This window comes from Camelus ferus, chromosome 11 (genome assembly GCF_009834535.1).
Source record: "Camelus ferus isolate YT-003-E chromosome 11, BCGSAC_Cfer_1.0, whole genome shotgun sequence".
Classification (NCBI taxonomy): domain Eukaryota; kingdom Metazoa; phylum Chordata; class Mammalia; order Artiodactyla; family Camelidae; genus Camelus; species Camelus ferus.
The window spans coordinates 60819302-60833434 of record NC_045706.1 but is presented as its reverse complement, the minus strand read 5'-3'; the positions used below and the strand labels follow the sequence as shown (position 1 = coordinate 60833434).

At 35.4% G+C, this 14133-nt stretch overlaps 1 protein-coding gene across 3 annotated transcripts in view; it reads right to left on the bottom strand.

The window, feature by feature from the left end:
• MAPK8 (mitogen-activated protein kinase 8) overlaps nt 1–14133 on the bottom strand; it is a 92251-nt gene that overhangs the window by 8913 nt on the left and 69205 nt on the right. For 2 of the 3 annotated variants that reach the window (XM_032491657.1, XM_032491659.1), the window contains exons 6-10: nt 8484–8649; nt 4815–4886; nt 3292–3474; nt 2855–2979; nt 2224–2287 (exon numbers count right to left, since the gene is read on the bottom strand). In XM_032491657.1, the coding sequence (XP_032347548.1) occupies nt 2224–2287; nt 2855–2979; nt 3292–3474; nt 4815–4886; nt 8484–8649 (610 nt within the window). Of the gene's footprint in view, nt 1–2223; nt 2288–2854; nt 2980–3291; nt 3475–4814; nt 4887–5246; nt 5319–8483; nt 8650–14133 lie in introns of all 3 variants that reach the window. The other variant, XM_032491658.1, reaches the window with a different exon arrangement.

Here is a 14133-nt window from a genome sequence, read left to right as displayed (position 1 = left end):
TGCCTTTGGCCCTGTATTCGTCTACATGATCCTGACATCAAGTGTGACATGCCTTGTGAGCCTGCAAGTCCACTTAGGAAGAACCTTCTGGTGGATGCTAATATTGCCATTATTCACTGTCTTCTCTGGGTCACGAAATCCTTTGAGAATTGCATAAAAGCAATAAACCCTCTTCTGAGGAAAACGTACAAGCAAAAATGTTGCACAGAATTTCAAGGAGTCTGTAATTCCTTATATTTTTGACAAATTATTTCTGATCACAGGGTATGGCAACATTTATGCTGATAATAAGGTAAAACAAATGGATACCCTGGAATGAACAGGAACTACAAATACCTAAGTTTGCCTACCACCGCGGTAACCTACTTGGGCTGGGAAGGGGAAAAACAGGAAGTCATGATAGAGGAAAGAATGGGAGATGCTTTTCTTCAAAGAAACAAAAAGGAATGATAAGCATTTTAGATAGGAGGTTTAAAAAAAAGAAAACATCACCTGTTTATGAAAAGGGATTAAGGCAGGAGAACCAAAGCTAATTAGGAGTACTACCTAGATAAAGCAATCTGTAATCAATGGCTTTGGCAATGAATTTTTCTTTCTGAAATGATGCTAAAATTCTTAAGAAGATCTTTAAAAAGATAGTTTGTAAGTACTCACTAAACTGCATTTGGGGCTGGGGAAAAAGATACAGAATAAAGATAAACATGTTTAGAGTAATCAAAAATCCCAGCTACATCCTTCTACAAATGAAAGTATTATGTTTCACTGATTTTAAATATGCACTTTTTTCATGGTTTAAAATCTCTGAAATTGGGTTGCATCTTATAATCAATGGTGCAGTACAGCTGGCATTGTTTTCTCTTTCTCAGTGGCGCGTTACGGTGTTTTACAACTGGTGACCTATTAAGATTCCATGAAATACCGTAAGTATTTATTGTAGATGTAATGATATATAAAAATATCTTTTTAGATATTTTAATACATACTCTGACCCATAGTTACTATACTCTTATAAATTACATATCTTACATATACAGATGCACTAGGTTCTACTCAATTCTATCATTCTGGTGGGCTCTATAGAGTCTAACTATATGTCTCCCAAAGTCAACTTACAGAAAACTAGTCTCTGGTTTTTTCTAAGAAGAAAGAACCAAATTCATTCCTCCCCGGTGAATTGATAGATGGATTACCTGCTCTGGTTTATACCTCCCCAGTCCCCTTTCCCTTCCAAATAGTTAAGGTCTTAGCTCTTGTCTTCTGTCTACCTGATTTTCAGATCAGGTGAAAAAGGGGATCAAGTGACTTGCCCAAAGTCATGAGCTTCAAGAGCGGTCAACACTCTAAATGACAACAATATAAATGGAGGTAAACAGGATCTAAAAGTTACATGGCCCAAATGTCCCAGAAAATCTTGTAAAGAAATATTTTAACATTTCCATGACTAACAAAGCATTATTAATGTTCAACAAAAGTAAAAAAAATACAATAAAACTATTATATTAGATATGCAAAGATTAAAAATTAACTCACCCTGCTGGTGAGGGTAGGGGTAAAACAGACACTCCTACACAACGCTGATGGAAGTGAAAAGCGGTACAATTCCTTTGGAGAGGAACTGGAAATAACTGAAGAATATCCTCTGGCCCAGCAAATCTCCTTGTAGGACTTTTCTTACAGGCATGTGCACGTTCTCAGATGTGCACAAGAACACTGCAGTTGTTTGTAACAGTAGACTAGACACAACTTAAAGGCTCTTCAAGAGGTTGCTGGATACAGGACAACCTTGTGACACTGCCACACAGTAGATCACTAACCTGGCACTAAACGAAATGAGCCAGGAAGAAGAGAGAATAATCTCTAAAATGTATGATTATATCAACAAAGCAAGTGTGCTGTATGCAACCACTGGTGATTAAAACAAGGTGGGAGAGAGAAAGCTGAGACATCAAACACACGTTTGTGTATCTGTAGACTGCGGAAAAAAGTAAGTTCTAGAAAGCACTAAAGTGTCTGTGTCTGGGGTGGGGAACACAAGACATTAGGATTAAGTCTGCGAGGGAAGGAGACTAACTTTCTACTTTCGTAAAAATATTAATAACTATATTATCAAATATCAGTTACGAATAATAGAAAATGTCTTTCATTTCCCTAACATGATGAATAATCAATACAGAAAGCCAGAAGCTCTTCCAGCTTCATCTTAAAGAATGTGGTGAATGTTACCTTTCCACTCTTCTATCGTGTGTTCCCTTTCATCTAACTGCTTGTCAGGTATCTTTGGTGGTGGCTGAAAAACACAAGGCAATAATAATTGAGCCAGTTTATTGGGAATATGGAAATTCTTCATAATTATTTGAAATATTAGTCAGACAGAAGGCCTGGAAAAATATATCATTAGACCAAGATTAATCAACAATCAACAATGTTCTTGTGTAGAGAGGCTAGTTTTGGAAGACTCCATGACAGGAAAAAAGATGTTTAACCCTGTTTTTCTTTTCTTCTTGTTTTTGAAAACTGTCACATTTTACTTATATCATAGAATTGTGCAAGGCTTTGGAAACAATAATATGTTTCACAACTAAATTAAGATGTTTCCCCAAAGAGCTCCTCAACATGCTAACTCATCATATCAGGTATCGAGGCAAAAAGGCAAGAAACTGGGAGGGAACCTTATTTTGTGTAAGAAGTGATTGGGTATGTTCGTTCTCTTAAGGAACTTTTCATGCAAAAATAGGAAAACACCATGATTATTTATTTGTATTTTTATTTAAAAATTTAAAAATCCTCTAAACCTAACTTCAATTCTAACTGTAAGAGTGTAATATATTCTTAAAACATTAAGAAGACAACTTACAGCCTCTGCTTCAGAAGGATCATACCAGACATTGATATACGGGTGCTGGAGAGCTTCATCTACGGAGATCCTTTTAGATGCATCAATTACCAGCATTTTGGATAACAAATCCCTTGCCTGACTGGCTGCAAAAATAATGATGTTAATGTATACATATCTCATAAAAGCTTTAAAATTATCAATACATTTCAGAAACTTGAAATTATCACTTATTAAAAATGTTTTTAAAGGATAGAATTTACTATAAAATTATGCACATGTTTAGAAAATACAAAATTACCAAAAAAAATTAACTAAAAATAAACTGAAACTTCACATTGTTCCACTACCCAGCGATAATGTTATGTCCCATAAGAATATAAACACAACCCCACGTAACCCCCTCATACACCGAACTACCCACAAAGGGATTAAAGATATATATTTATCAAAAGTACCTTTAAGTTTGTTGTGTTCTGAGTCAGCTGGGAAAAGTACATCAGGGAAGAGTTTCTCAAAGCTATAGCCAGCATATTTAGGTCTGTTCTCGACGTAAGTCCTTACTGTTGGCTGTAGTTTCTTCATGAATTCAGGACATGGCGTTCCAAGCTGTTCAATAACTTTATTCCACTGATCAATATCTAATATCAAGTAGCTAAGAAAAATACTGTGTATCTAATGTCCAACATATTAGTCACATCCATATTAAAATAACAAGAAAATGGCAATTAAAAAATCCTAAGAAAGAATGTGGCAGTTATAAATCTTATAGCCACCTTGTAAAAGGCAATGACTGCAGGTGGACAAAAAGATCAATAAACAAGCTTTGTTAACCTTATTTATTATGTGTATGTGTATGTCTACTAATACTGATTTTTATCATAAAAATGGAAGCTTAAAATCACAAATTCTAAATACAAATGGTAAGTGGCTCAAAGAAAAATGATAATTAGTACCCACAGGAACTCTAAATGTAAACTGTACACAGTTCTAGAATACAAAATTTGCCTTTTCTTCCAGCTTATCGGAAAATATGAATGCATTTCCAAGAAGGTAAGAAATATTTCTTATCATCTGTACTGCTTTTTTGAGTTTTCTACACTAACAGAAAAAAATTAGTAGCAATAAAAATGATGGCTCTGATAAAAGTGGCATTTTCTTTTGCCATTCTGTTTAGCTTATGTTAATAAAAATTTTTTAAAGCTCTGAAATTTAAAAACATAACTCATTATTTTGGTAAGTTGTAAGGTCAGAATCCCTGGTCTCTTTCCCCCGAGTCTTTAACACTTCAAGTCCTCCCTATGGACTAAGACCTAAAACTTTATTGTAATTCAGTGAATATGGCTTTTCCCATTCTTCTTCCTAAAACAATTTCAAGTGTCACTAGCTGATAAACACATAACAGATCACTGTTAATGTAAATATTAAAAGTAGTCAGCTGAACAAAAATCATGAACCTAAATCTACTCATCACCATATAAAACTATTACTGCTGAAATTCTTTGGCAAACAGATCCGTATGTTATGCTGAGTAATGAGACAACAACCAAAAGACATAAAACACACAGAACATCAACAAAAAAAGGAGGTGGGGGGGTACAAAACAAAAGGATGACCAGAAGCAACAGACAATTCCAAAATTCATATTAAGTCATAAGTACTTTTAGACTTACTCAAGTGTAAAATTACTGGGAAATTTTAATGCAAGCCATGATTTTTGATTTAGGTCAAATAAATCAACTCAAAGCCAGCAAGTGATTGTGGATAATTAACTTGAGCAGTTTTCAGAATTAACATATGAGACAACCAATGAATGAGGGAAAGGAAAGTCTATGTCAAATAACAGGTGGTATTTTGAAAGAGTAATTTAACAATACTTTCTTATCAGGGAGAGACAAAATACATTATACCTGACCAAGCTGAAGTGCTGTCATACATTTTGACCTTTAGAAACTACACTTTAGGCCAAAGATAAGGATACGATCTGTACCTGGGAACAAAACACCACCTTTGATCATTTCTCCCATGATGCACCCAACTGACCAAATGTCAACTGAAAACAAAATGCAATGACATTAACGTAAAGATTTTGGTTAAAATAAAAAAAATATAAACATTAAAAAAAAATCACGCACACCATGTATACTTCAAAATTATAGAAAGCCGTATAAAATAAAAATGAGTGACAGTGAATGTGCTCTAACTACCAGCAGAGACTGTATGTCCTACTGCCAGATGCAGCCTACAAATATTTCAGCTTCATCTCTCAACAATTTTTGAACTATAACAGCCACAAACTTTACGTCTGTTTAAAAAACCCCACCTGTATGAATGTGCACTCTATTCATTTTCATTAGAGAACATACTGGGAGTTCACCTGACTAATTAAACTGCTGCAGCAGCACAAGGATACAGTCCCTTCCTGGAAAGAGGATTTTGTGGCAAACCATTTCTCCCATAATGCACCCCACAGACCATAAATCCACTATATGTTTGCAGCACAAAAGAAGGAAAAGCAAAGCAAAAGGTTGTTAAAATCAAAGAAGCATAATATGACTGCATTATATAAAAACGGCAAAACATCACAAAAAGAAAAGTGATCTTAATTTTAGCTAATGGAATAATTTAAAACACAAAGTATTTTTCAAAAGGCTTTGATTCACAAAAGCAAATGTGAAGTGTGGCCTTTTAACTACATATTTAATTTTAAAGTGAGAGCTATGCACAGAAATCCCATAATTAAAAAAAACCTATGTATCTTGTCCCTGAGAATTTGTTTACAAAATATAAGAACCAAACACACATCTTGTAAATTAGGCTGAAAATGCACATGAAGTAGCAAAATTTTAAAAATAAAATCTTGATACTATTTTGAAGTTCAACTGTGCATTATACTCTCTCTTTAAGTCAAATGAAAGAAAAAAGCATGAGCAGAAATAATCGAGTATATCAAAAGGTTTAACAGAAAGAATGTTTCTATGAATGACTATAGTTAAAAAGTTAAAACTCTTCAGAAATTTTCAAGTTGGATTTCATAAATCTGCATTGAGAAGTGCTAAGTTTATTCTGAATTGAAAGTTATCTGTCTTTTTGGCAACACTATGCTGCATTTACTCTACTGTTCCCAAAGGAAAGCACGCAAAGAATGAACAAATAATCAATTAAGGAAACTTAGTAAAAAATGTATTTCATATGTTTTTCGCCTTAAGTTTTTTAAACCCATAAATCCAAACTATTTTGACTTAAGAAGTTAGTTTTGGCTGAATACAGTATGAAAGTTCCCACAGATTTATTATCTACAGTCTCCTGGTGGATTTATTGGCCCTTGTCAACTTTAAATGAGAGCTCTAATCAATGCTGAAAAGAATCTGCTAGACACAGAAATGGGCAATTTGAGGACCTCCACCTGTTTCACTAAAACTAACAAATACTCTGACATTTTCTATCTTTCGGTTTCAAAGTCGGATAAAAAGTAGATGCCTGTAATTTAATATAAGAAAGGGAAAAGGAGCAACGTGAAAGGAAAGCTTCAGAAACCTGCATTTGTTTTTGAAGTCTGAAGGCTCCAATTCTTGAATAGCAAAATGTTAGGAAGGATGTTAGAGATATACCCTTTACCCATGCTGCAGAACTCAGGCACTTAAAAGTCTGTACTTTCTAGTACACTCATAAGGAGACGGCTAGTTCATTACAGAATTTTAGGAGTTAAGTTGGGACAAATTTTGGAAATCCTATGGAACTAAGGTTTCTCTAAAATTTCACATTAAAATACATTAGAATCTTTTTACATTTACAGCATGATTCAACTTTCAAGGATAAAATTTTAGAGGAAAAACTAGTATTCATAAACCAGTTCAGAGAAAAACCTTTTCCAGGGTTTTCATTTTTGGCAAAAATCTATGACAATAATTTTTCCCTATGGATTTTATAGAGAATAGCAAGATTTAGTTAAATATTCAGAACACAACTTATGCAGGTAATCTTAAGAAAAACATTTTAAAACAGATTTCAAAAGCTGCAAGCATGAGAGAAGATACTGTGTGGGTTAGTAAAGCCTTTCCTCAGAAAACAATAAGCCTGATTTATATGTAAAACTAGCTTTACAGGGCCTAACTGCTTAGTCTATTGGGCAGTTTAAATATATTCTGTTATCTTACACTTTCCAAAAAGCATTGGGGTAGCTTGCAATAAAAGCCATATAAAACAACGTTGTTAGAACAGGTGGGGGTGGATGGGAAGTGTCCCCAAAAGGAGGAAGGTCTTATGTTTAACCCTGCTGGCTAATGCAGTTACATAATTAAGCATTACATTTGACTCAGTTTCCTGGGGGCAAAAAAAGGCAATAAAGTGATCTATATAATTCTTATCTAAGAAAGGAAAGTATGTCAATTTTTATGTCAATTTTTTATACGATAGTTTTTCTTGGTGCTAATTTTTGGTAGGAGGCTCCCAAGATCACAATTATAGGACCGAGTGACACATTACACATTATCTGTGACAATCAATGGTTTTACAGCAAATGCAGAAGTAATCTTCATGCTGGTCACTGGAAGTACCAATTCTCAAAAAAAAAAAAAAAAGTCTAATACTAAACCTAACATGCTGAATTCTATATGGTATAAACAACTTTAGGAAAAGAGTAAGAAACAGTCTATTTCAGAACAAAAGAATTATAGTAAATGTTTAAAGTGTTTGTTTTTAATTAGCTCAGAAAAAGAAATTAAGCTATAGTCCTGAGTTCAATGTTATCTTTTATAAAAAAGAACCCAGAAGACTGACTTGATACAGTTTCCTGATTCGAAGTGAACTGCTGTTTCGGACTCCTTCCTAGCAAAAATGTCTAGGTCCTATTTCAGGAAATGTTTCAGATTAAATTACCATATTAAAAAAGTTATGGTTTAAGTCAATAAAATCCTGTATAAACTTATTCATCTCCTAAATGACTGAGATTCAACAAAATTTCTTAAGTATAAATATATGTATGTATATGTATACAATTTTTTAAAATTCATGAACTACATGCCTAATAACTTCCTTCAACCTTGATTCTAGTGCTGATATATATAACTGACTATATTCACACATATTTATGCCACTTCTTTAAGGCTGGACATAAGGGCTTTGATGAAACAGTGAAAGTGACCCTCCGAAAGGTCTCTTTACATCAGTTATCCATCAGCTTTGCAGAATGGCCTTGTTGTAACTCTCAAAGTTTGCACTGAGCGCTACTGCTATTAACTTTTGTGTCATGGGGTTGGAAATGTGTGCAAATATCACTAACGCAAACTAAGATTACTGAAGGTAAACTATTGGTCCACTGTATACTTCCTTGAGCCCATGTTAGAATGCTCATTTTCAAGTTACAGGCAAGCAAATGGCATATGTTCTGTTACAGGGGCCATGGCAACAAATTCTTCATCCAATGGTAGTGTTGATGGTTATGTATTTGTGTTTAAATAAACAGGGGCCCCCAAGTTTTTTCAAACATTTATGACAGAATTTGTAGTTACTTGTAGTTTCAGTTGATAAACGTTTCTAACAGCGATACACATTTAAAACTATGCACTTCATTTTAAGTATTTACATAAGAAATCTGAAAAACAGAAGCAAATAAACCAGAACATTATTCAAGGAAATAGCGTTTGCTGACCGTTTTCTTTGTAGCCCATCCCTAGGATGACCTCAGGTGCTCTGTAGTAGCGAGTCACTACGTAAGGTGTCATCATAAAACTAGTTCCTGCAGTCCTGGCCAGTCCAAAGTCAAGAATCTTCAAAGTGCAGTCTGATTTTACTACTATATTACTGGGCTTTAAGTCCTTCAAAAATAAAAATAAAAAAATTACTGCTATGATATAAACAAATACTTTGCAGTCCACAAGTTATAAGATCACTTGTAAAACAATTCACGTTAATTGTTCATTTTTCTCACTGTAATTATTATCACTGCACAGATTCATTATAACAGGCAAATTTGAGAAATGAGCTTGATGGCATTTTAAATTTATGAATACATACAGTTCTTAAAGAAGTTAGCAATGTTTTATTTGCTAGAAATTATGATTAGGTAGAAATTAAGTAGAGTAAAAGTGATTAGGAAAGGCATCTCAAAGCTCACATAAGAACTACTATGGTAAAAGAAAGAATCTTAAGTTAGCATTTATATTCGTTTGTATACTAAATTACCAACTTTTAAAAAATCTCATTTTAAAGTCACAATAAGCTTTATACAGATATTATACATCAACAATGGGCCATTCTATGTCAACCAAAGCAAATGTCATTTGACCTTTCGAATCGGTAGATGTTCAACTCTAAAGGACTGAAATAGTCATTATCAGTCTTTCCATCACTGATTTGCCACCCAAAGTCATACAAATTTGTTCATAAAATTTTTGACTGACCTTAGAGTTAGGACACCATTGTCTTGGTGCCACTATCCATAAAATTACTTGCTATTGATACTACAATGTCTTTGTGAAGAATTTCCCACCTGATTCCAATACACTGAATTAATTAATTAAGGAATTCTGTGCTATGATCATTAAAAGGCAGCAGCATAAACACTCATGGCTTCAAGTTCAACCAATCTTGCCTGTTAGCTTCCATAAATCCTATTATGAACTAAGAGGCCAAAGAAAGCAAGCGTACACCCACATACATTGAATACCAATGACTAATACAACGGAAAAGAAAGCAGACCTGAAAGATAATGGTTACTTTTGTAATGTCTATAATCCAGAAGGGCATGTATGTTGTCTGTAACATATTCTGATAGGCAATCATGGATGGGTTTAGAAGATGTGTCCTCTAAATGTTTTATCAAATTAAAAATAGGTATCAATAGGCTTATTGAAGTAAGATGAAAATTTTCATTATTGCTATCCTGTAAATATGTTGCCACTGTTTCCAACATATAATGTCTCAGCAAAGTAACACTGCACATTCAAAAAAAAGTATTACAAACTTTGATACTACTTCAATGTCTACCATGTTGGTTAATGATTAATGGCTCTTCATACTACTGCATTCTAGTCTAGGAATAAGGTTCCAACCTTAAACACTTTTATTCTGAAAAAATTAAGAACAAAACACAATTTTTAAAAAACAAGTATTTTTTGTTAAGAAAAAGAAACTCAAAAAAATGCCTCAAAGAGTGTCATCTGAGATCCATTCTTGCATATCAACATGTATCTCTCTACAGATGCTAGTAGCACTGCTATCCATATTTGTGAAGAAGAACTGAACTTGTGTGAATGTGTGTGGCAGAGGTAGTGGACTAACTCAATATTTCACCTTTGCTCCCACATTTTTCCAGCCCAAATGTGATTAATTCTAGTCAATGAATGTGAGTGGGAACAAGGAACAGAAGGGCCAGTGCATAACATCTTTTTGTTTCTTGCCCTGCTCTGGTGATGAGTAATATTCTAGATAGTGAATTGCTGAGCATCTGTGTAAAGCAGTCTTCACCTCACCAAGACCTGTGCTGGACATGCAGTGTGGGAAAGAGATCTTAGTTGTGTTAAGTCATTGAGAATTCAGTGTTTGTTACCTTGGCCTACTTGTGATACTGTAATTTATAATCAGAAAAATAGATATGGTCTTTGTCCCAATTAGTGGCACAGAGGCCTTAGAACTCTTGGAATTTTCCAAGTGACAAGAGCAATAAAGGTGAAAGGAGTGCATAAGAAGTACCTTTCAACTACACCAGAGTTTATGTTAATGGGGTGTCTTCTGGAAAGTGTGAAAGGATGAGACTGGCTTCCCGGGAACCAACAAAGTAATTAGAGGGTTGGCTCTTTCAGCCCCACCCCACAGACCTCCTGGGAGGGAAAAGGGGCTAGAAATAGAATTCAATCACCAATGGCCCAATATTTAATCAATCAAGCCTATGTAATTGAAGCCTCCATAAAAACCCCAAAGGACTGGTACAGAGAACTTCTGGTAAACAAATAGAGAGAAACACATGGAGGTGGCTGGGAGAGTGATGTACCCAGAGAAGGCTTGGAAGCTCCATGCACGTTCCTACATACTTTGCCTTATGCATCCCTCCATATGGCTATTCCTGAGTTAGGCCCTTTGTAATAAACCAGTAATCTAGTAAGTAGATGTTTTCCTGAGTTCCGTTAGCCACCCTAGCAAATTAACTAAACATGAGGAGGCAGTTGTGGGAACCTCCAAATTACAGACAGTAGACCAGGAGCATTGGTAACAACCTGGGATTGTGACTGGAATCTGAAGTGGGGGCAGCCTTGTGGGACTGAGCCTTTAACCTGCAGCATCTAATGCTATCTCCAGGTAGATAGTGTCAGAATTGAGTAAAATGATAAGATACCCAGCTGGTGTCCAGAGAATCTGAGAACTGTTTGGTGTGCGAAAAACTATCACACATATGGTGTCAGAAGCATTATGGCATTAGTGTGAGAATAAAGGAGACACAGAAGAATGTCTTCCTTTATATTATTCTGACACTGAAATTGATACCAGGAGTGGGGTATTACAATTATAAACGAAGGATCATAGCTTAGCAGCTGAGTAGCAGTTCAAAGGTTGGAAAGGTGATCCAGGTTATAGAATAGCAATACATTCATTACATTCATGACACTGTCATCTACAATAACCAGAAGCTCTAGAACAGGGGTTGGCAAATTAATGCCTGCTTGTTTTTGTGAAGAAAGTTTGATTGCAACACAGTCACACTCACTCATTACCTACTGCCTATGGCTATTTTTGTGTTACTGTCATAAAGTTGAGAAGCTGTAACAGAGACTGCAGCTTACCATCAGCAAAACCTAGGATATATACTATCTGGCCTTACCTTTACAGAAAAAGTTTGCTGACCCCTGCTCTAGAAGAAGAGATTGAAAAGCAAAACTTTAATAGTGTGTGTAGGTGGCTACTGGGTGCATATCAAAGAAGTGGCCACTTTACAAGATATATTCAAAGTCCTAAAAGGAAAAACCTGCAACCTAGGATACTCTACCCAGCAAGATTATCATTGAGAATAGAAGGAGAGATATAGAATTTCTTGAACAAACAAAAACTAAGAATACAGCACTACTAAACTAATCCTAAAAGAAATATTGAAAAGTCATCTCCAAATAGAAAAGAAGCAAGAATCCACAAGAAAGAGACAATCACAACTGGAAAGTAAATCACTTAAATAAGCCAGTACACAGATTAAAAAATAAAATAAAAATTAAAACATTTAAAAAGAATTGGCCACTCTACAAGAAGAAATAAAAGGAACAGAGAATCCAGAATTTCAGGGCTTTGCCATTCTGGAGAAGTTAAATGTTACTAGATCTTTTAAAAAAAAAAATGGTGGATTGTTCAGCAAATATCTCCTCTTCCCAACTTATATACTTCTTCACCTTATTGATGGGCCTAGACTAATTTTGGCCAATGGAATGTGAGGGAATGTGGTGTTCACAAAATCTGAAGAGAAGTTTTACATGTGCCTGATTGATTTAGCATGGCTCTTGCCCTTCTTTCACTGTGAGAAAAGGATGTGCCTCAGGAAGGCACTCCTTCAGCCTGGATGCTGAAACCTGAACATGAATCAAACCCTGAAACTGACTCTGTGACCTGCAGCAGTGCCACACAGCCAAACTGCAGACCCCTAAGCAAGCAATAAATGTTTTAAGTCACTGATATCTTGGATTTGTTTTTAATGCATTATTTTCACACAGCAATTCTGAAAGCCTTTGAGGTAAAAAGACCTGTAAACTCTTTAAGCTGATGAAAATATTTCAGACTTGCCAACAGAGGCTTAAAAAACCATAAAGGTAGACATGGAGTCCAAGAATCTATAGAGGCAGTGAGCTAACAGATGTGCTCTGAAAAGAACTGTAATGAAAAAGATAAGAAGCCTCCTAAGTTTCTAAGAGAGTTGTACTATTAAAAAAAAAAATTCTAGCCTTAAAACAATGGTTCTTAAACCAGGGCAGTTTTGTTCCCAGAGGATATCTGGTAATGTCTAAAGAAATGTTTGGTTGTCATAATTGGGGAGTACTACTGGCTTCTAGTGGGTAGAGGCCAGGAATGCTGCCAAACATTCTATAATGTATAGGAAAGCGCCTCAAAAGAAAGAATTATTCATCCGAAATGTCAGTAGTGTCCAGGTTAAGGACTGCCTTAAATGACACTAGGGCCCCCAATCTTTTACAGATAGGAAGCTGAAAAAGCTGTGCAGCCCTCAATGAGAACACATTTCCAATACTCACTTGATACATATTCAAGAAGGCTGGTAGAAAAGACTCTCCACAGGGTGGAGAAGGTATCACAGAGAAAAGAGAGTATTCCTTGCAGAGATAAGATTCAGGGCCTAATCACATAGGCCAATATCACATATGAACACAGATGCAAAAAATCTGCAACAAAATAGGAGCAAAACAATTCCAACAGCATATCAAATTACACACTATGACCTAGCAGGACTCATCCCAGGAATGCAAGGGAGGCTCAATACACAAAAATTAACCAATGTAATGTACTACATTAATTGAACCAAGGAAAAACAAATATATGATCACCTCAACTGATGCAGAAATGCATCTGACAAATCCAACACCTTTTCAAGATAAAAACTCTTAAACCAGGTATAGAACGTATGTGGTGAAAAATTAATCCTATGTAAAGAGAGGTATGGTATTTGCCCTCAGCTACAGCTGATCTCTAAGCCAGTGGAATGTCCTGACTGACAGCAGTGACTTTATTTGCCAGGGGGTTTTTGTCACAGGACAGTCTAACAATGTGATTTATGACTGGGGCTTTAGGACACATGTTAGTTCCAACTTCTGGAGAAATAGGAGACTAAAGGTATTAGCGTGAACCTTAGGGAGGGTTGGAGACTAAGGGAGGCAGCATGTGATTGAGCAGCAAGGAAAACTCTGGAGTGAGCTTTCCTTGTTGGCAATACTCTGCATGCATTTTCATACTTTGTGGCTGGGAGAAAAAGGATTAATGACTGAAATCTCCATGATGTCTCCCACATTCTGCCCTAAGCACCTCCTTCTTCAGTTGGTTTTAATTTGTATCCTTCTGCTTAAAAAAACTTTTAAGTGTAGTGCTTTTTGGAGTTCTGTGAATCATTCTAGTGATCACTGAATCTGAGAGTGGTTGTGGGGACCCCAAATTTGCAGCCAGCTAGTCTGAAGTGAGGGTAGTCTTGTGGGGTTTGTGCCCTCTAACTGTACAATGTGATTAACTCCAATGCAAAAGGGAACTTACTCAAACAGATAAAGAGTATTTAAAATGAAACCCCATAGGTAATATCATACTTAATGGTGAAAACTGAAAGC